At 41.8% G+C, this 23,148-nt stretch overlaps 1 protein-coding gene across 4 annotated transcripts in view; it reads right to left on the minus strand.

Annotated features, from left to right (window-relative positions):
- The window catches only part of COL11A1 (collagen type XI alpha 1 chain), a 254,225-nt gene that overhangs the window by 31,471 nt on the left and 199,606 nt on the right, over positions 1 to 23,148 (minus strand). For all 4 annotated transcript variants that reach the window (XM_083510880.1, XM_083510881.1, XM_083510879.1 and 1 more), the window contains 8 exons: positions 19,534 to 19,587; positions 19,114 to 19,167; positions 18,956 to 19,009; positions 10,419 to 10,472; positions 9,282 to 9,389; positions 7,959 to 8,012; positions 6,980 to 7,033; positions 5,139 to 5,192 (listed from right to left, as the gene is read on the minus strand). In XM_083510880.1, the coding sequence (XP_083367006.1) occupies positions 5,139 to 5,192; positions 6,980 to 7,033; positions 7,959 to 8,012; positions 9,282 to 9,389; positions 10,419 to 10,472; positions 18,956 to 19,009; positions 19,114 to 19,167; positions 19,534 to 19,587 (486 nt within the window). The remainder of the gene's footprint in view (positions 1 to 5,138; positions 5,193 to 6,979; positions 7,034 to 7,958; positions 8,013 to 9,281; positions 9,390 to 10,418; positions 10,473 to 18,955; positions 19,010 to 19,113; positions 19,168 to 19,533; positions 19,588 to 23,148) is intronic.

Genomic DNA, 23,148 nt, shown 5'->3' on the forward strand with positions numbered 1-23,148 from the left:
TTAGTCAACATGATTGTGGAGCCCAGGGGGCTTCTGCTTCCAAGCAATGAATCTGCACTCAATCTCCCAGTTACTGAGTAGGTGGAAATATAAATTCATAGTGGCATTGCTTTCCAGAAGGGTTCTGGAGTCACAGCACCATAAGAAAAACCAGCAGTGTCGCTTGTGAAATGTAGCTTGTACCGCAGAATTGTCACTGCAGCTTCTAGGAGAAACACATACTGCTCTTTTGAGAAATGATCCCACCAAAAGTCAAACATTTTTTTTTATGCCACCAGTGTCAACAGGAGAGGTTTACAACACATGCCTAACTGTGTCTAAAGGTAAAGGGACCCCTGACCATTAGGTCCAGTCGTGGACGACTCTGGGGTTGTGGCACTCATCTTGCTTTACTGGCCAAGGGAGCCAGTATTTGTCTGCAGACGGCTTCTGGGTCATGTGGCCAGCATGACTAAGCTGCTTCTGGCGAACCAGAGCAGCACACGGAAACGCTGTTTACCTTCCCGCTGGAGCGGTACCTATTTATCTACTTGCACTGGTGTGCTTTCGAACTGCTAGGTTGGCAGGAGCTGGGACTGAACAACGGGAGCTCATCCCGATGCGGGGATTCAAACCGCCGACCTTCTGATTGGCAAGTCCTAGGCTCTGTGGTTTAACCCACAGCGCCACCTGTGTCCCTTCTAACTGTGTCTACTGAGGCGTAAATGCTATTGAATTCCGTGGGGCTTACTACCAGGTAAGTAGAAATGGGGTTGCAGCCTTAGTCAGGGGAAGAGCTCAATGGCAGAACATCTGCTTTGCTTGCAGAAGGTCCCAAGTTTAATCCCTGTGCGTCTCCAGTTACCACTGAGAAACTCCTGTGTCTGAAACTCTGGACAGCTACCAGTCTCTGTAGATATTGAGCTAGATCATCCAGTGGTCTGATTCAGTATGAGGTCGCTTTCTATGCTCCTCAGTTTCCCAGGGATATCGCTGGAGACCGTAGCTAAGTGTTAGGACAGATGTTTTGCATGGAGAAAATCCAGGTTTCATCTCCAGTACCTCCTGTTTTAAAAAGGGATCTGATAGTAGGTGATAGTGATGACCTTGGTCTTAGAATGTGGAGAGCCGCTGCTGGTCAGAGTATAGTCATACCTTGGTTGTTGAACAGAATCTGTTCCCAAAGTCCGTTTGACTTCCGAAAATGGTTGACAACCAAGGCGTGGCTTCCGATTGGCTGCAGGAGCTTCCTGCACTCAATCAGAAGCTGTGGAAGCCATGTTGGATGTTCAGGTTCCAAACAACGTTTGCAAACCGGAACACTCACTTCCGAGTTTGTGGCATTCGGGAGCCAAAACGTTCAACTTGCAAGGCATTCAGGATCCAAGGAACGACTGTATATACAAAACTGAGCTTGGTGGATAAACAATAGACGGACAAATGGTATGAGTCTGCTGCCTATGATTTTAGCATGTTAAGCCCAATTCCACACATAGGCGTATGCTAGTAATTTGTGATGGGCCAATGATCTAGGAATGGGGGGAGGACCAACACTCTTTCAGTTCCCAAAGGGTTTCCCCAAAAAGTTTGGGAAAGTGTGAATCTGGTAGATTCATATTTAATGGAAACGTTAATTTCTTCCTCATCCCTAAGCAAGATTAAACAACCATTCTAGATAGCATTTGTACTAGGATAGGTGGCTACCATCTTGTACTTCAGCTGATGAGACAAAATGACCAGGAGTGAATGAGCTTCCGCAGGCTTGGGGGTGCAAGATGTAAAGCTCCTTTGCTCCCAAGGATTAAAACTGCCTATTCATTTCCCCACTTTTTTAAAGCCTCTGGGAGGTATTGCACACTTCCTTCAAGTGTGTTGTGCCTGGATGAAACAAAGTTACAATGGCAAAAAGCCTTTTCCCTCAGCTCTAATAAACTTATTCATTGTTAAATCTTCGACCGAGTCATATCCCACTTCTAGTGGAAAGATTACTAATGCCACAGTAATCGTTTTCAGCATTATAAATGTGCAGTAAGTTGGTGGAACAAATAGATTATGGTGTAAAATAGATAAAACTAATTAAGCATGTCAGCTCACTCAAGCCTATTATACAGAACAGTTTATCTCATTTTGTTAAATAGATTATGGCTTACATTTAATGCTGCTGTATGTTTAAAAAACTGTTAAAAATTCAACTAATTAGTTGAGAAAGAGGGTTTAGATGATCATACATCTGCATAGATTATTGTGTATCTGCAAAGCGTCAAAAGACTAATGATAGTAGGATAATTACAGACCTATCAACTTTTTGAAGGTTACTAAAACATTGCTGTTTTTTTCTGAAGACATTGCTTTTTATTTGGCACTGAACATTATTCTATCTTACATCATGATCTTAAAACGTAGTACTTGGGAGTAAGCTTCACTCAATGAATTTAGGACTATAGTGTTTTCTAAGCAACAGAATATAAAGTAGTGATATGTGGTTGTTTTCTGAGCAAGGCCAAATGGAATTATTGCCACAGACAATCAACTTACTTTTTTAAAAAAAGAAAAGAAAGAGTATTTTTATTATTATTATTGGCAGGCATATATGCAGGCTTATGGATAAACGAAACAGAAAAAAGAAAATATCTTGGCCATTCTTGTTGTTCCATGATAAAAATCCTCTGAAAAATGCATTTTTGTTTTGGCTGTTACCAAATCAAATAATTTTTAGTTCATTAACCTGCCTTTTCAACCAGTTAACCAATTTAATTTCAGTGAATTTGTATTTTACCAACACTTCCATAGTGGTAAATTTCTGAAACATTGAAAAGGGGCATGATAATAAACTGAGAAATAAGAGCTAGAGCAGACTCCTGAGAATGATGCAGATAATTCATAGCATTGCAAACCTCAGAACTGCTTTTCTTAATAGCTCTGTGTATGTGTAGAATGTGATACAGACAAACAGGAGTCACACAATAATTTGGGAGCAATGTTGTTGTTGTTGTTGTTGTTGTTAAGAAGTAGAAGTAGAAGGCTCATTTTACCATATGTGGTGAACATGGAGAATAGCTTTTGGGAGATGATTTATAATTAATTGAAAATGATATTTAAACTAACTTTCCTAAAAAGACCAGAAGCTTTATTACCAGGGATAACTGGAGCAGATATCTGTCCCCACAGATAAATCTTTTTCTTTATGAAACGACGGCAACACAAATACTATACACACAAAAATGGTACAACGAGGTACCTACCAAGGAAGAATGGCTGCTGAAATTGATAAAATATGTAGAATTGGCATGTCTGACGTGCAAAATTAGAGATCAGAGAGAGACTGGTTTTTTAAAAGATTGGGAAATGTTTTCAAAATACTTAAAAACTCAGTGTAAATATGTTAAAACACAAACAGGGTTTGAGTAAGAACAGCAGTGGGGGGGGGGTGAACTTTTTGTTTTTCTTTTGTAAAAAGGTGAAAGTATAGAGTATCTATAATATGCAGCATAAACTGAAATTTTGGGGGTACCATGAAGGGAGGGAGGGGAAGCCGTAGGTGGAATTTGAAATGTTGTTGAATTGTTTATTTGTTTAAAAATCTACAAATAAAATTATAGAAAATAAAGAAATTTGGATGTAATAAACTGTGGTTTATAGTTTCTTTGGACATTTAAAATATTCAGTATACTACCATCCTGATGAGCTTTAAACCGACTCTTAATCTTGCTTTCCCTAGTTCCAGCTCAGCTATCTGAAGCAGTTAGTTGTCAGCTACAAAAGCTGATGCAATTTTGTAATAAAAAGGTGATTAAAAGTTAGTCTCAAGGTGCCATCAAACACATTTCTTTCATCACGGAAGACTAACACATGGGTTTTATATTGTATTAATTTTTTAGCTTTCACTCTCTGTTGCTGGAACACACCAGGACAAAAACAGCCCTAAAAAAAACCAAGCTACTGTGCCCTTAAGCCACAGGCTTGCTGATTAAAATTTGTCCCAATTAAACTGATCAAAGCTTGCTGCACTAGTTTCAATGAATTAGCATATAATAATGAGCAATGGAGGTTTTTTTCCCCTTTTAGAAAAATGGCAATTCTAGGGGAAAAAACAACAGAACAGGAAGAGCTGAATAATGCATTTGCACTAGGGTCTCTTAAAAAAAGAAGAAGACCATGCACTCATTACAAAATGCACTCAACATGTATTCAGCCATTCTGACCCTGTTCTAACATACAGCAATTGCTCATCATCACCAACTCTATGATCCACAACTCAGGTACAATGACGAACTTAAGTGTATTTACACCCCTAAAGGTCATTGGCACCTCACACACAATTCATAACTTCTCTGTAAGTAAGAAAGGAAACAACACATCTTTCCAAATATGGTACATTTCTGTTAAAACTGCTTACTGTGTACAAGTTGGATCTTGAAGCTACACACACAGAGAAAATATCATATCAATGGATTACCATAAACCTGATCTTTGACATTAGTATGCCTTCCTATGAGACTGATCCCAGATTGTGGATGTGTAAGATAAATCAGCTTAATTACTTCACTGAAGCATTGCAGAAAAAGTTGCAGTCAGTACTCCACCTTTAGAGTACGGTCAAACCTCGGTCATCGGACGTAATCCGTTCCAGAAGCACGTTTGGCTTCCAAAATGTTTGACAACCAAGCCGTGGCTTTTGATTGGTTGCAGGAGCATCCTGCACCCAAGCGGAAGCTGCGTTGGATGTTCAGCTTCCAAAAAAATATTCGAAAACCGGAGCATTTGTTTTCGGCATTCAGGAACCGAAACGTTCCAAAATGGAGGTGTTTGGGATCCAAGGTTTGATTGTAACTTGAAGTTGAAATGTGCTGTACCAGAAGTGGCCATGAAGTATGGCATAAAAGACTTCAGCTTGTGTGGTGGGAATTTTCCCCTACCTCTCCCCATGCACCTGCTGTAACCCCAAAAACTGCCGTGGGGTGGTTTGGGGGTCAGGAGAGCCCCCAGAACATCACATGGGGGAAGGAAGGGGGAGAAGGGGCAATTGGGTTCTTTATGCTATTTTTTAACAGGAAAACAAGCCCACAAAAACTTGAACTTGGAGCGGGGGGCACAATGTTAGGGAAACAATATTGAGGTAAAATGCCTGAAAAAAACTTGCATTGAGAAACATGACTTACTCTCTTCCCAGGAGGGCCAGGGGGTCCAGCTTCACCTGAAGGACCTGGTGGACCCTGGAAAAATAAAAATATCTGTATGAATACCCTTGGTACGTGCCACTGAAGATCAGGAAATATTGTATTGACACAGAACAGTCCCTGACACTTTCAGATATATTTGATCAGGGATTCTTTGTGGTGACAGTTGTACGAATGGACAGCTCTCAAACAGTTTCTGCATCAATTACCATTAAAAAAAAAAAAGTCCGCATGAAAATTCGTATGAATTTACATGTGCATTACTCCTAATATAAACATTTCTGTATGGACGTTTTCCTAATATATTGCTCTTTTTTGTGCAAACGATTCTCCCCTGATATAATGCATTTTATTTCCGCAAATATGTGCATTTTTGTGTGCACTGTCCTCTAATATTTTTACTCAAGAAGTGCATCACAACCCCCTCCCCCCAAATTCCTAGATAGTAATTACTCATTCACCTCCAGTGAATAACTGGAAAGGCCAGCAAGCTTTTATCTCAGGATGCCCCCGTCTTTTCACATCTAGGTTCCATTATCAGTGGAATTACAGTGGTGCCTCGCAAGACGAAATTAATCCGTTCCGCGAGTCTCTTCGTCTAGCGGTTTTTTCGTCTTGCGAAGCAACCCTATTAGCGGCTTAGCGGTTTAGCGGCTATTAAAGGCTTAGCAGCTTAGCGGCTAAAAGGCTATTAGCGGCTTAGCGGCTTAGAAAAAGGGGGGGAGCAAAAAAAAAATCGCAAGACTCGCAAGACTTTTTCGTTTTGCGAAGCAAGCCCATAAGGAAATTCGTCTTGCGAAGCGCATCGAAAAACGGAAAACTCTTTCGTCTAGCGGGTTTTTCGTCTTGCGAGGCATTCGTCTTGCAGGGCACCACTGTAATCAAGTTTAAACTGAGTAGTGTGTCCTCTTCTTAAAAACCTATTACAGAGGCGCCACTGGACATTCTTCTTGAACTTCTTTGTATTGTTATTTTAGATCTAAGGCGGAAATTGTTCAATTTGGTTGTGTACTTCTGTTTGTTTTAATTTTTTGTCTGTGATTATTTGCAATTATGTAATTATGTGATTTTTATAGGTTGTAAGCTGCCTTGAGCACGGTTTTAACTTTGGAAAGGGAGCTCACAAATAAAATTATTGATTGATTGATATTGAAAAGACGTTTTGATCTGATGTGGTGAGCTGGAATTCAGGCATGCCTAAAATGCCCAGTTCCCACTAGCCTTGCCAAAAGTAGCTCTTTGAATTCCTTGTAGTTGTCTGTCCACATAAGCATTTTATATATCACTTTCTTCCCAGAGCCTACCTTACTGCTCATTCAAATAATACACACAACATAAATTCATTCCCAAATGGCCATGTCATGCAGTTGGTCTTAGGACAGCCCTGTGTAAGTCCAAGCAAAGTTTAATTTGGAAGTACCGTATTTTTCCGTGTATAAGACTAGGTTTTTCTTACCAATTTTAAATTTTAGGTTTAAAATTGGGGCTTGTCTTATACATGGGTAGTACTGAGGGGTGTTTTCTTAATTTGGAGCCCCCCCAAATAAGGGGCATCTTATACATGGGGGGCGTCTTATACACAGAAAAATACGGTAACCTATGAATTGTTCTGGATCTCAGTTAATTACTTCCTCTGGTGCTTATTCATCCACTTCCAGCACTTGCTTCCCACTGAGAAAAGATTTAAATTTGAGAAGAAAATGCAATCAATGGTTGCATCCTTTTGCTTTCATTTTTTGTGTGTCTCCTCATATGTTCTAGGATTTTTCAGTGAAAATTCCACATTCCAAATACTACACAGCTATTAGAGATATTTTACTTACGGGTTGGCCTGGGTCGCCATCTTCACCTTTCTCCCCTCCTGTGCCATCAGTCCCCTAGGAAGAAAAGGACAATGTTTGTCTTACTTAACCCTGCCTGAATTTTGTATCCCGTACAGAAAAATGACATTCATTTAGAAGAACTACTACAGACTTGCAGAAAAGATTGCTCATGTAAATCCCACACTTCATCTAATTGCTCTCCAGAGGGACTTGCATATGGCTCTCAGGCAGCCTCTCCTATAGGCAGTTTTGCAGGGCCAATCCTAATTAGCTGTAGCAGCATTCATTCTCAGACACTTGCTTGGGCTGGGCAAAGTAGCCAACTAGAACAAAAATTCAATGTGTAATAGTTTGAATATTAGACTAAGGGTGTGGAAATCCAGGTTCCAATCCTCAGTCATCGAGTTCCTGGTTAACCTTGGGCCACCCTCACAGGGTTGTTGTGAGCGTAACATGGGCACCTGTGACTTCCTTGGTGGGATATTTATAAAATGGACATAAAACAACCGTCCAGATCAAATGATCTACTTATGGTTAGAACTGCATGCAAAGAACATGGCTTCTCTTCCATTAAAAGCAAAATCGGGCCGGTCCCCAGAGCAGAGCTTTTTGCTCAAAGCATATTGTCACAAACAAGACTCTCCAACCACACGCTTCCATCAAACCACACCCAACATTGGTTGAAGCCACAGGAATGTGAAGCCACTTAGGTGTGAAAATAAATGCTGCCCGGTTAGAGCATGGTGCTGATAATGCCAAGGTTGCAGGTTCAATCCCCGTACGGCACAACTACATATTCCTTCTTTGCAGGGGCTGGACTAGACGACCCCCAGTGTCCCATACAATTCTATGATTCTATGATACAGTGCAATCTTATCTGCATCTACAGAGAAGCCGTCTCACAGAGTTTGACATGACTCATTCCCGGGTAAGTGTCTACAGGATTGCTACTAGCCATCTGAATTGTCAAGATACTCACAGCAGGCCCAGGTTCGCCAGGGGGACCAGGGTCACCAGGAAAGCCAACAGGACCCTACAGAGACAGAAAGCAAGTTAAGGCTGGTGGTATCAACTAAAGACTGGAACCAGTAACAACAAACAACCAAGTTATTAATGGCAGACACAGTGTAGAAATAACTAAGACCGAGGTTCTGGAGCCTAAGTGGGGATGCCTTTTTTGCTGATAGGTAATCTGTTGTGCGGGCAAGACTGAAGCCAGACGTGGGTTGGGGCAGAGCCAAAAGTGGGAGTATTTCCCCATTTTTCTTTGTATTTCTATCACCCCTTCCTCGCTCTCTGTCCTTCAGTGTTGTATGGGCAATCTATCCAGAAGATATTTGTATTTTGAGGAGTTAGTGATCTAACATGGTTATCCTTCCTGCCCCCTGTTCCTACCTTCCCCCCTATCTTTTAAGGCGTGAGAACCTTTTCTGATGTCCTAATCAGTTGGGAGGAGATGAAGCCTCACCCCCAGCTGCCTTAATTAGTCTGGGAGGATAGTGCTAGAAACCTTCTTTGATGTTGGAAATTGTTAAATTGAGGCATTGGGAGGAGGTGGCTATCTATAAAATCAGATGGTTTGGGCAGAGTTTCTCTGAAGCTCGTGTACAGACTGATCGGCCGCAGGGCCGTGCAAGCAGAGGCTACCTGGGGGAGTCACTTCGCCACTTCTTGAGGGCTTCCAAGTGGCAGATAGAAGTGCATGCTGTGTGTGTGTGTGTGTGTGTGGTACCTCGGGTTAAGTACTTAATTCGTTCTGGAGGTCCGTTCTTAACCTGAAACTGTTCTTAACCTGAAGCACCACTTTAGCTAATGGGGCCTCCTGCTGCTTCTGCGCCGCCGGAGCACGATTTCTGTTCTCATCCTGAAGCAAAGTTCTTAACTATTTCTGGGTTAGCGGAGTCTGTAACCTGAAGCATATGTAACCTGAAGCATATGTAACCCAAGGTACCACTGTGTGTGTGTATTGCTTGCTGTTTATGAATAAAATCTTTTTCTCACCCACTTGTGTTATGTATTGCTTCTCAATCTCCTTTAAAAGAACCGCCTTGCATTAGGCAAGACAAATGTCCAATTCTCTCTCTGCCTTCTCACCCACTAGGCTGCTAGGGGTAGGACTAGAGGTGTTGGACTGGGCTTCTGACATAAGTCTGAGGGTTGTATAGAATTACCTTCATGGCTGCTGTGGCTCTAGCAGGGCAGCAGAGCATGTCAGAAAGAATAAACTCATGGAACAGGGCTGTATTGCATTATAAATCCATTGCCTTATTGTATTTTTTAAAAAAATGATAGGGTCACTTACCGGGTTACCCTTAGGTCCGTCATCACCTGGAGGTCCTTTAATACCTGCTGGTCCAGCTGCCCCTGGTGGTCCAGCCTCACCCTTTTCACCCCTTTCCCCTTTTGGACCCTGCGAAGGACAGACACAATTGTCAGGGCATGATGTAAACTGACACAGGGGCAGAAAAGGAAATCAGCTGTAGAACGTTCTGAATCGCCACATTTTAATGGGGAAAGCTTTGTAACATATTGAACTCCCCACCCACAAAAAATATCTGTAGGGCACCTGGAAGGTCCAGATCGGCCTCCAGATTGGAAAGTAGCCCCACTGCCAATTACATTTTGACATCATTTATTTTTCTGATTGCAAGAATGCAGGGAGGGAGCAAGAAATGAGAAAGGAATTTATTGGTGTGCACACCTTCCCATCAGATGTCAAGGAAATAGGCATCAATCAGACTTTTAGAAGACATCTGAAGGCAGTCCTGTACAGGAAGGTTTTTAATGTTTGAAGTTTTTGTGTTTTAATAGTTTGTTGGTAGATACCCAAAGTGGTCGGGGCAGCCCAGTCAAATGGGTGGTATATAAATGAAATCATCATCATTGAATTATCCTCTGTAAAGCAAGGGCTATTGGAGAAATGTTGGTAGAACTCAGTCCCTAATCTGTAGGCCAATAAAACGTTGATGGGCATGTATGAGTCCTTCCAGAATGAAACCCCAGGGAAGCCAATTGGGGCCAGGGCAGCTCTCCCAATCAACAGGCAAGAGGACCCAGCAGATCAGCTGGGTCAGAAAAATAGGCAGACAGGGCCTATTCCATTGAGGAATCCAGGAACTGGGGTGAACTGGAGAGAAAGATGTAGCCTAATTTCCTAACCAGCAACCCCCAATATTTGAAAGGCTGAGCTTCCAGAGCCCATTGAGTATGTCCAGGCAGTTGAGATGTGAAGGTTTACTAGACAATCAGATTGTAGCTAATGACCAAAACTCTTTGGACTGAGTCCAAGGGCTCTTTCTCTCATTCATATACCTAGGGAACACCTATAACCCCTGATGCAATGAAATAAAGACATAGTATCCCTTGAAGTTGTAGAACGCTTAAGGCTACATTACAATAACACTTTATCAAATGTTATTTAAAAAACATAAACACTTACCCCTGTTCCAGCTTCTCCAGGAGGGCCAGGGTTACCAGCTTCCCCAGGTTCGCCCTACAAGAGTCCAGAATTATTTCAGAAAAATCAAACATCGTTTTCTACTATTACCTGAATTCTCATCAAACAGTATTCCTCTCTATCTCTTCCCCCGCCCCTCACTTTGTCTGAAAATAAATCCCAGAGAATTAGGAAATGCTAATGGAAAACTACTTCAAAGTGATTTACTTTAATTGAAAGTGATGTCAGGCGCTCAAACTAGGGAAAGAATGATAAATAAACATAGCGACAAATAATGAAATAACATGCAGACGAATAATAAAATCTTCACTGCAGGCCTCAAATGCAAACACGGCACAATTTATCGGCGATGATAGCTGTTTAGTACACCAGATGGCTTGCAAGCCATATGTAAACGATCTGTGCAAATGCAACATTTATACAGTATTAAAGAAATGTTTAAGTAAATTTATTCTTCTCTTGAGCCCAAAACCCAGAATCACACAAAACCTAAATATATCATTTCAGTAATGAGCAGTGATGGGTGAGCTCCCTTCGGCTTGATTTGGAATTGGCTCGGAACTTAGGAGGTTTCTTGGCAAAGCTTGTTTGGCGAAAGCTCAGTGCTTCCTCTTTTTGTCCATAATGTTGGTGTGAGCATGCTGAGGGTGCTAGGCGCATATGCATCATCACACTGCCCACTTAGAAAATTGTGATTTGATTTGGTACCACCTGCATGATGGAAGTTGTAATGAACACAAATGGCACGGCAAAGGGCTCAGACATTTCCCCCGTTTATTTGCTCAAGCTACTCAGTAGATTAAAAGGTCATGAAGTTCCACAGCAGTCAATGACATTTTAGAAACCCAACAAACTTCCTTATTCCAAGTCAGACTATTTGTTCGTCTAGCTCTGCCTTGTCAACTTTGATTGTCACTGTCTCTCCAGCATCTCAGTAGAAGGTCCCTTGTAGGCCCTACAACCCAATCCTTTTAACTGTGGGAGCCATGGATTGAAGGAAGGACTTTCTACATGAGATGCATAAGGGCTATAACACTGAGCTTCCCCTTTCATTGAAAGTCAGGAGTTAACATTAAGGAACTTCTATGAATGCATCTAGAAAGCAGCTTCCTTTCGGTAACTGATCTGTTGAAAGCTGCTTACATGTGAGCAGAATCTCATTTAACATTTCAAGCTGGACCAAAACCTCCAGGGGAAACAGTGCTCAATTCCTAATAAACCTGAGCATTATGAATTGCATAAATTTGCATACTGAACCAGGTAATTATGGGCCACTACTTATGACTGATTGCATTCCAGCAACCTGATCCTTTGTTTCCAAGCAAATGGCAGCTACTCTAAATAATGAGTCGCATGGTATCAATACTTCTGACATCAACACTCCATCAAGCCCATCAAGGGAAACTTGAGTGGAAAAGGGTTGAGGGACATGCCTTTACATCACACAGATTCTTCCAGCTTCTCCACATCCTAGTCCTTTTTTTCTATTTACAGAGGCTTCACACACAATTAAGAACCCTATTCAGATGCCTGTTTTAAACTTCTCTGCTGGACTTGGTGCAATCTGCTGCTCATAAATGTTACCTGAGACAGAGAGCTGCCACTACGACAGCACCTCATCTCAGGTTTCTCCCAGCTCTTTCAAGAACACAGGAATGGATCTTGCCTTCACATCCAATAAATAAGGTTGAGTCCAGAGTCTCACCTTATGCAGCAAAAGATTGGATAAAGGTCTCTGTCTCACGTCTTTCTAGGAATGGCAACTGGGTAAACACAGACCCATCCACAGCTGCGGACAGCAGGCGCTTATCATCAAGATATGGACATATAATACTGCCTTATATGGAGGCAGGCCATTGTTGACCACTTTGATTGGTAGTGACTCCCCAAGGCATCAGGCTGCGGCCAGTGGTGTGCAGTGAATTTTTGTGTGTGGGAGAACAGTTAGGGCCAGAGGTGCCAGCTTGCAAGGCTAATTGGGGGTGGGTGACATTGTGACATCGTGCATATGAGCATCATGCATCACGGCTCGGCTTTGGGAAGATGGCAGGAGGGCTCTTGGACCCATCAGAGCATCACGCATCCCTCCCTAAGCCAAGCAGAAGCTTCCTAGGCTTTGGGAAGGAGGCACCAGGGGAACATTTAGGGGACTAAATGTCGTGCTGTGGGTTAAACCACAGAGCCTAGGACTTGCCGATCAGAAGGTCAGCGGTTCGAATCCCTGTGACGGGGTGAGCTCCCATTGCTCGGTCCCTGCTCCTGCCAACATAGCAGTTCGAAAGCACGTCAAAGTGCAAGTAGATAAATAGGTACCACTCTGGCGGGAAGGTAAACGGCGTTTCCGTGCGCTGCTCTGGTTCACCAGAAGTGGCTTAGTCATGCTGGCCACATGACCCCGGAAGCTCCCTCAACCAATAAAGCGAGATGAGCGCCACAACCCCAGAGTCGGTCACAGACTGGACCTAATGGTCAGGGGTCCCTTTACCTTTACCTAGTCCCCCAGTCCACTGACACACACCACTGGCTGCAGTCCTCTTCAGGCCCATTACCTGGGGATTCTACTCACTTGTAGATGCGAAAGTCTGAACCGAACACTCTTTGCAAGCATACTGCTGCAGTGCTATATGCTCTCATTTCAAGGCAGCTTCAGAGTCCATTTCGAAATGGGCAACAAGCCCACAAGCCAAGCCAGGCTTTGTATGATCGGATTTGAAACAGGAGTACGTCAGCAATGATGGCCAGTATTCCTTCTTTCCTTTCATACAGCGGTCAAGAGTTTCCCCTCACCACTTCAAAATGCAGCCACTGTGTTTTCTTTGAAGCTTTCCTTTCTTCCCCCTTTCATTAATTGCAATTGCGGCTCTATTTTTTTTTTTTTTTAAGCAAAGTACTTTGGGGAGAAGTTGGCTTTTAAGCGGTTTGTGCTTGAGTGTAACAGAAACCCTTTAGAGTTCCGGTGTTTTCTGAGGAGACTGGAATCATTAATCATTCAGCATTGCACAGGACATTTTCACAACAGCTACCTTTGATCAGTTTGGCCAATACAACAGCATGCATGGTAGAAATAAGAAACAACAAGGTAGTTAAATGTACAATGCATTATCTAGAACAAAACATATATGGAGTTTGCATAGATAGTTCAAGGTCAAGGTCAAGGACCCCTGGGCAGTTAAGTCCAGTCAAAGGCAACTATGGGGTTGTGGCGCTTATCTCGCTTTGCAGGCCAAGGGAGCAGGCGTTTGTCCACAGACAGCTTTCCAGGTCATGTGGCCAGCATGACTAAACCGTGTCTGGGACAACGGGACAGAAACCAGAGTGCACGAAAACATCATTTACCTTCCTGCCACAGCAGTATCTATTTATCTGCTTGCACTGGCATGCTTTTGAACTGCTAGGTTGGCAGGAGCTGGGACAGAGCAATGGGAGCTCACTCTGTTGTGGGGATTCGAACCGCTGACCTTCCGATTGGAAAGCCCAAGAGGCTCAGTGGTTTAAACCACAGTGACATCTGTGTCCCTTTGCATAGATAGATAGATAGATAGATAGATAGATAGATAGATGATAGATAGATAGATAGATAGATAGATAGATAGATAGATAGATAGGGTTTGAACATTGGTTTCAGTGACTGAATGTGATCAAATGCTGCTAACTTTCAAAATTTGGCTTGGTTGTTGTTTTTTTAAACTGTTATAGACTGTAATCCCACTATTGCCTTGCTTGAAAACTGCGCAGATAATATTTGTTGATGGGTGGCTATAGACACCGTATTAACAGGAACAATAGAGACATGCAGAAATGCACTATGTACAGTGGGCTGTAAATTCTAGGATACTAAGTGCCACCTGAAGATAACTTTAGGTCAAAAAATGCTTCCAACAAAAACACCATGGAAAGGAAACAAAGATCAGACATAGAACTATATAGTGTGGTTTTATTATTTTTATTCTTACTGTTCCTAGAGGATGAGAATTCAGAATTTTCCTTGCACGGTTTACATATTTTCTTTGCCTAGTTTCTAAATCCGAATTAAGTCCAATTCACACAGTGTTGTGTTTTTGTATTTGTTTTAAAATGGAAGACCTAGGAAGTCCCTATGTGAAGTATCAGTAAGTGCCTTTCCTGAAACTTAAAAAGCTTGTCAGAGGAAATGAAAACCCGAGCTACGGTAAGGTGAGCTACAGTTCTTTTTCTTTATCTTATTGGCATAGAAAAAGAAAGAAAATAAAATTGGAAGCACCCAAAATAAGTGGCTGAATCTTCCTTTGGATAGGAAGGAGGAGCACCTGGGGCTGTAAGTGAAAGAACTGCACCGCTTCGCTTTCTGGGAGTGATTAAGAAGTGGCCCGTGACAAACCCAAATGATTTTGACTGACCTGTGACTTCAGTCAGTGTTTCTGAATGCAAAGCTGTGACAGATCTGCACCTAGAGGGATAAGATCTGTGTAGCGTACCAAAAAGAATATGGAAAGGACTCGTGGTGCTCCAAGGCAAAACAATTTAGAAAGGGCTTCAGCTATGAAAAGTGGAAAGGGAAAGTTCAGGAGGGCTCCATCTTTTTAGCCAACTGCTAGGTCAAGAAAGCAAAGGAAAATTGGAAATCTTCTGAAGAGGCCTTCAGAATACCTGACTGGTTTCGTCATACCAAATCCCAATATTCACAAGCAAACAAACCTGCCCAATTTTGAATTATCTGAATAACCAAAAACAAACAAACAAACAAACAAAAAACACCCAAGTTATAACTGCAAAACCATGTCTTCTCCTTTTTGTTCAATTATGCCGTACATGCATCAGAATAAATTATACCTCTCCAAAACATGCCTCAGCATTTTTTAATATACAGTGGCACCTCTACTTATGTTCATCTCTGGTTACGTACCCTTTGGGATACGTGTGCGGCAAACCTGGAAGTATTTTTCTGGGTTTCGCCGTGCATGCCTGTGCAGAAGTCGCACCTCCAGTTATGCACACCTCAGGATCCAACCGGCTTTGGAACGGATCCCGTGTGCAACTGGAGGTACCACTGTATATTACATGGTCACTAGTAGTGAATAATTTGTGGCATTGATGAATACAGACCTTGGCCAGACCCCATCAGTACAGACAGATATACTGAGTGTGCATAATTAAAAGCATAGAATTATCTTAGGTTTAATTTGATACAGACTTGAAATAAATCATCTCAATTTGCAGATTCTTTGATATCTAAAAATTTCAACCATATGGAAAACTTAGGTCTTTGAATCTGTAAAATTCAATTTCTGTTGAATTTACCCCAATAGGAGGGAGGTGGAGCTCAGATGAGAGAAGTGAGATTGAACCAAAGATAGTTGAATTTTGCCAAACGGTTAGTTTTTGGTTTATGTATTTAAGAAATTCTGAATTCGACAATATCACGTATGAGACACTATTTGCTGGATTTAGATACAATCATTAAGGTTCCTAGAATGGAGCCTGTGGCACAACGGGCCAGTGTGTTTGTTTGTTAACCAGAAGGCTGGTGGTTTGAGTGCACCTAGGGATTGTTATGGCAGGATTCTTGCATGGCAGGGAGTTGGATGAGATGACCATCAGGGTCCCTTCCAACTCTACAACATATGATTCTCATGCTTGTTTCTGACATGCCCATGCCACACAATATGTAATTTCCCTTTCATATTAATGGGTGAAAATTTCTTCTGAAATGTGCCCTACAGGAGTGGCTGGGGAAACCCAGCCAGATGGGTGGGGTATAAATGATAAATTATTATTATTTTAAATGATTATGGTACTTATTATCTACCCATTAAGATCTAAAATTCTTGGGTAAACCATTATCTAGCAGAGAGAACCAAATGGAACTAGGATTTGAATGTGCCATTGACTCTGGAGTTCCCATGGTTTGGACACTGCAAAATACTAACTCAATGAAACCATAGTATTACTAAAGTCCACCTCACTGTAGACTCCTTCATATAACCTACTTTGTATAATCCACAGTATTTCTAACACCCATGACAGGTAAAGTTAAATCTGGTAAATGAGGTAAATCCAAGGTGTACAGATTGCCTCATATTTTCAAGAAATGAAAGTCCTGCAGTGTTTCGTCTTCTCAAAACTCATTTTTGTTTTTATGTTAGATCATTACAGTAAAATGTGTGGTTCTATTCAACGCAAGAGAACCAACAGGAATAAATTGCATTACATAAACGTGTCCTTTCCTACATATAAGGGGATGGAAAAGGTCTAATCTGGATGCTGATCTTCCAAACAAAAAGTTAATAAAATACATCAGATAGTAAAAGAAGTTGGAAGAGTCTTAATTCTGGTGAAATAGCATTTAAGTCAATGTTAGGTCTACAATAAACTTAACATAGTATCAAAAACAGAATCATCCCATATACTATTACTGTTGAAATATCATCTTGGGAGGAAGACCAGTTCTTTGACATTCTCTCATTATTTTGTAAAAGTAACAGAGATTCTTGTGGCACCTTAAAGACTTACAGATTTATTATGGCATAAATATTTAGTGAGTCTGATGATGTGAACTCCAGCCCACCAAACTCCAGTCTATGCCATAATAAAAGTATTGCAGTGCAAGCCTACTCAAAGGTAAATACCAATGATTTCAATGGCATTTACTAAAATGAAAGTAGGTATGAAATTGTATTCTTAGTCTTTACCACACATGATTTACCACATGATTCTTTGTAGATTTTGCTCAACAGACTAACGTGACTATATCTGAGGACAAGGTAAAAATGGCTATTTTGAGACATGGTAAATTTGTGCTGGAATGAGCTTGCTGTGCCATTTTAGGTGAAGTATCCTTCTGGGAAAAATTAGACGAACCTCTGTTTTCGAACGTAACCCATTCCGGAAGACTGTTCGACTTCCAAAATGTTCGCAAACTGAAGATCAATGGGTGGTTGGCAGAATCAGTTGAAAAAAAGGGAGAAATGTGCCTCAGAAGCTGTTCGACATCTGAGTCGTGTACAAAAACGAAAGCAATTACTTTCCGGTTTTTGGCGTTCAGGTTCCGAATCATTCATCAACGGAGACGTTCGAGAACCGAGGTTCCATTGTATGGCTATAATTTTGAAGTTTGGCATAGATGCATATTTCTGCCTCTCCAACTTGGCACCACATATATTTGGCAAATGTATGCCAAGCTGCATGCCTGTTCCTCCTCAAGGAATTAGATTCTGCAATAGTTACTGGCCTGTGCTTGAGTTAAACATTACTTTGTGTGCATGGGGGAAGTGTGCCTGTCCTGGATCCCTGGAGTAGGAAGGTATTCACTAGCTTTTAGTTTCCCAATGAGCTATTTCTAGTAGCTCTTTGAAGCTCTTGAGTTTTAGCAGTGTTGCATGATATATATCCAAGTGATGCAAAGGTCCTAATGAAATCATGGAAGGAGAGCAGTCTGAATTGCATGCTACTCCTTTAATCAAGCTACATACACACAGAATAAATCATGCAAATTGCTTATAATGGCATATTTCACTTTGCACATTTTAATCTGGTTCTAGATATGGAATGTTGAGATGAAACACGAGGCTCAACTCAGATCCACTTACTCTTGGGGTATCTACTCATGCTGCTTCTCTACAAGATGAAGAATGAGATGGAGGAGTGCATTCATCTGACCATTAGACCTTCCTCACTGGGCAGATAAGCAAATAATGCTTAGGGACAACCCTGAACCTCATATTTTGTTCTTTTCCTACCTTGCACATCTTTGCTTGGTACAGCTAAAAAAGCTTGAATGATTCCAATGAGAATGAACACACTGTGGCGCTTGATTTTGAATTCTGATTCTCCACCAGACCTAACCACACATTTCCAAAATTCTCACCAACCATGAAATACAGTAATTTGGATCTGTTGAAATAAAAAAATTCCTTCCAGTAGCACCTTAAAGACCAACTAAGTTAGTTCTTGGTATGAGCTTTCGTGTGCATGCACACTTCTTCAGATACACTGAAACAGAAGTTGCCAGATCCTTCTAGGGATCTGTTGGTTGTTAAACAGAACAAGAAGAAACCAGGGGCATTCCCCAATGATCTATTTATTGAACATTCATCCTGGTTTGCTTGCCGGGAGATTAGACAATGGTTGTGTACATAGCATCTATTTAAAGCACATGACTTCTTCCAAAGAAGCCAGGGAAATGTTTATTCAGAGTGCTGGGAATTATAGTTTCCGGGGGTCTTTGAAGGAAGTCATGTGCTTTGTGTCAAAGGGCCTGTTTGTTTTGGATTTCCCAGTGCAGTCCCTTCACTTTTCTTATCACAAAATCTGATCTTTCAGGTTAGCAGACTTGCTGCGCAAGACCTACCTTGCCAACTATAATTGCATAATCTGAATTTGTATCTGAATTCCACCTGGAAACAGCAACAGTCTTGAAGCACCAGAACTAATTGGTATATGTATACAGCCATGCATCCTAAAGCATAACATTAAAATCACTTGCGTGCGTCCTTTGCCACACCATTCATTGTTGTTCTTTTAAAGTTTGTTCGCTTACTCACCTTGTCACCAACACCTCCAACAGAGCCAACGGATCCTGGTGGGCCTTGAGGACCCTGGGATGACAAAAAAGAACGTCAGTTAAATCACGTGCTTTGCTTATTTGTTTAAAAATGGGGGGAAATGAATGTAAAAACTGTTCAAAGGATGCGTTTCTTACATCAGCTCCACTTGGACCTTGCGGACCTCTCGGGCCAGGCGGACCAGGAGGACCCTGTAGGAAACAAATACAAAATACAAATTAATCAGGTCTACATTCATTAAAGCCAGCACAAGCTTAGCATTTTACAGAACTAGCTAAGAGCTTCCAATGTATGACAAAGGGAGTCACAATTACAGTGAATGTGCCAATTCTAGTATCGATTCGTATAGCATTTGGACAGCCTTATTGGGCTGGTTCATAAACTAATTTGGCTATCTTACCACTAACAGCAATGATATCTGGAGCAAGGCTCACCTGAAGATCGTATGACCAAGAGATAGGAGGAGAGGGTGAGAAGAAAGAAAGTCCTTCTATTTTTGTGTATTACGCTATGTCATTCACCTATTGAACACTGAATAGCAGAGTAGAAGGACTTACCATTGGACCAACATCACCATTTTCACCTTTTTCCCCTGGTGGGCCAGGAAGACCCTAGGAACAAAACAAAAAAAGGATGGGTTTATATATTTAATTATCTCAGATTCTCTCAATGCAAATCACAATCCCCAATACATACATCTTTAAATGTAAGGACATTTCATTCCTGGCCGGCCAGCGAGTACCTTCAGGGACGGACAGCAGAAGGGTTTTCCAATGTGCATTTAGCAGAATGTGTTGTGTGGCCCTTCACCTTGTTCAGACCAGTTTGTAATGAAGTAATGAAGCATTTTTTTCTTGGCAAGTCTGCAGTGCTTAGTGGTAACTTAGCTCAACCCCCTTGAGAAGGGGATTTGCAGGTTCTCCAGTCCTTTGTTGGAAAATGAGCCATGGAGCAAGAAAAAAAGCCAACCAACTAAACAGCATCAGAATGCTTGTGCTTTCCTGTTTTATCATCTAATGCATAAATGAGACAGCCTCGCTTTCCTTTATTGTACTGTTTTGTCCATTTCGATGTTTAATAGACTATGCTGCATTCAGACGGAATGCTGTAACAGATAGTAAGACGCATCATGAAATCTATTCATTGATTGCAATAGATGAAGGAAGGTAGAGGAGTTGCATTTTTGTCTCATTACCGCTTTCTAAATAATGACAGGTATTTTCCGTTATCTAGAGCTGCACTAAATGTGTTGATGTACAACGGTAATTCCTGACATTGAGATGCTTGGATTGTGCACCGAATTCATTCAGAACCCCAGCATGCCTGGACACTGTGCCATTTGGAAGAAACTGTCTTGATGTATAAATTTATAAGTTGTTTCACTCTCAAGAATTCACAAACTTTTGCTATTTTTCTTCTTCTTCTGAGTGCTGCACTTCCTCAGAGGCAATCTGTTGGGGTCACATACCAGAGGTGAGCAGTCCCAGATATAGTGGGCAGACCAGACACAGTGGTGTGGGCAGGACCCCTTACCCTTCTCTGCCATCCCCATTTTCTCTCTATGTAGTAGCAGAGTAAGCCGTTTGGGCGCCTGGGGCGGCACACCCAGGGGCGGGGGGAGCCACCTATAGAGGCAGGGCGCACTGGAGGGCCTCCAGAGTTTGCCTGCCTCCTCCCACTCAGCTGCCCTACAGCTGGGAGGAGGCAGCGGGCGCACCCAAGCCACCATGTCTCTCCCACCATGTCTCTCCCGCACCCCCTTCCTCTGCCCCTGTCTCTATGGCAGCCCCATTCTGCCATTCCCCTCTTGAGCACCAACTGCCTACCATTGTAATACAGCCTAATAACTGGTTCCTTTTTTGAACTGAAAGCATTATAATTACTCTCTCTAACATCTCAACACTGGTCCTTATTGGAAAGACAGAAGAACAAACCCACAGTCCTGTGCCTATAGGGAAATTGCTGCAAGGGCCAATGGAACATTCCTGGGTGGGAAAAGTAGGGATGGATAGGAAACAAAAGAGGCAGGCTTCCTATTTAGAGTATAGGACTGTGCAGATCCTAAGGAGGAAGATGCCATTCGTCTCCATGGGGACCCCTCCACTTCTACCCAGCTGAACATCCATGGGGGCAGAAATTGGGCTCCAAGTTTTAAATGAAAATCTTACATGGTATCTATCTATAGATATACCTATCTATCTATAGGTATATCTATAGTAGGTATCTATATCATTCCGAGCAGTGAATGCATTCTACAGTATGTGCAAATTCACTACTTTTTCAGGACTACATAGCCTCTTTTGAAACAGACTGAAAATGTAATTTTAAGGAACCATCCAAAGTGTAGTATCCCATTTTGTTTAAATTACCCATTTAGGCTGCAGCCCACAATGGAAGGCTTGCCACACTTCAATAGGAGCGGCAGATCACCCTTAGTGATCTCATTCTCTAGAAAAAGGTAAAATCACTAGCTATTTATGACGGACCATCTCTGAAGGGAAATTTGATACCAATTTGCTCGGTCAATAACCAATACGCTCAGCTGCTGAAATCCTCCACTTTACAAAATTGGAAAAAATTGGGCTTCACAGTCTCAATGATAATGTGTCGGTTACAGGTGACATCAATTTCATATTGATAGTTTAAAAGTGGGTGACGTGCAGCCTGATCCTCTCTATAGTTAAATTGGTAACCTTGGATTTAAACTGATTAGAGCCCCATTGAAGTCAACGGTACTACAATTGGCTTAAATAGTAGTACTTTGATTTAACTTGGTTGCATAACAGACTGCAAGTTACTTAGATTTATCCACTTCACGACTTGCATTGGAATAACTCTGTGGGATTTAACCCTCTAAAACAGCCTACTCTCAACCTTGGGTCCCCAGAGTTTGTTGGACTACAAATCCCACCATCCCTGACCACTGGTGTCCCTAGCTAGGGATGATAGGAATTGTACTCCAACAACCTCTGGGCAGCCAAGGTTGAGAAAGGCTGTTCTCATATATATATATATATATATATATATATATATATATATATATGTGTGTGTGTGTGTGTGTGTGTGTGTATATATGTATATATATCGTCCATGATATAGTGTGGTAGCCTTGTGAAATTAAGCAAGCCTTCCCTATTGTCACCTACAAAAGAATAAAGCATAATTTTTGTTTGTAGAGCTCCATTCTTGAGGTAGAAGTGGGAGGACACCAAAAGTGCCTAACTTTGGTTGGACTGCATCATTTTGTTTAGCCACACAATAAATATCTGAAGATAGCAGAGGTGCACTGATGACAGAAGGGTTAGGATAATTGCAGCTTAAACGTCTTGGATGAATAATTGCCTACAAATCTGCTCATTTGTAGGTGTGACTGTAGAAAAGGTAAAGACCTCTGTGTTGCAGATGCAAGTATTTCATCAATTACAATTTGCTGTCATGACAGATACTAACAACGTACCCAACAGTTTGTTATTAAGATTTATTGAGCCATAAACCTGCCTTTAGTAATTCAAATTTAGGCCCTCAATTATGTTGAAAGTTACATACGGGTTCAACTTTAAAAACCTGTAAGTGGTACTATTAACGGCCATGGGAGAACAGATAAGCCTAAGGTTAAGTATGCTGCTCTTTGCCAAATCGCAATCTTCAAATACAACCTTGCAAATAATTGCAGTGACATATTTCCACCCCTGAAACTAGTGGGAGCTTTGCCACTTTGGTTTCAATGGAGCCAAGGTTTTCTTCCAACTCACAAGCAGCAGCTTTGCCAAATCAAAACTTATTTCTCTAGCTTCAGATAGCCCTCTTCAAATATCTCAAGGGCTGTCACACGGAAGATGGAGCAAGCTTGTCTTCTCCTGCTCTGGAGGACTTGGACCAAGTTACAAGAAAGGAGATTCCAACTAAATATTTGGATGAACTTTCTGACAGTAAGTGCTGATCAACATTGGAACGGACTCCCTCGGAAAGTTGTGGTCTCTCCTTCCTTGCAGGTTTTTAAGCAGACGTTGGATGGCCATCTGTCATGGGTGCTTTAGCTGAGATTCCTGCATTGCAGGGGGTGGACTAGATGAATCTAGGGACCCCTTCCAGCTCTACATTTCTATGATTCTATACAGTGCCAGGAGAGAAAGCTCCTCTAGTCTGGGCACCTTGGGGAAGGAAGGAACATT

Source organism: Podarcis liolepis (genome assembly GCF_965112155.1).
Source record: "Podarcis liolepis genome assembly, chromosome: 6".
NCBI lineage: Eukaryota > Metazoa > Chordata > Lepidosauria > Squamata > Lacertidae > Podarcis > Podarcis liolepis.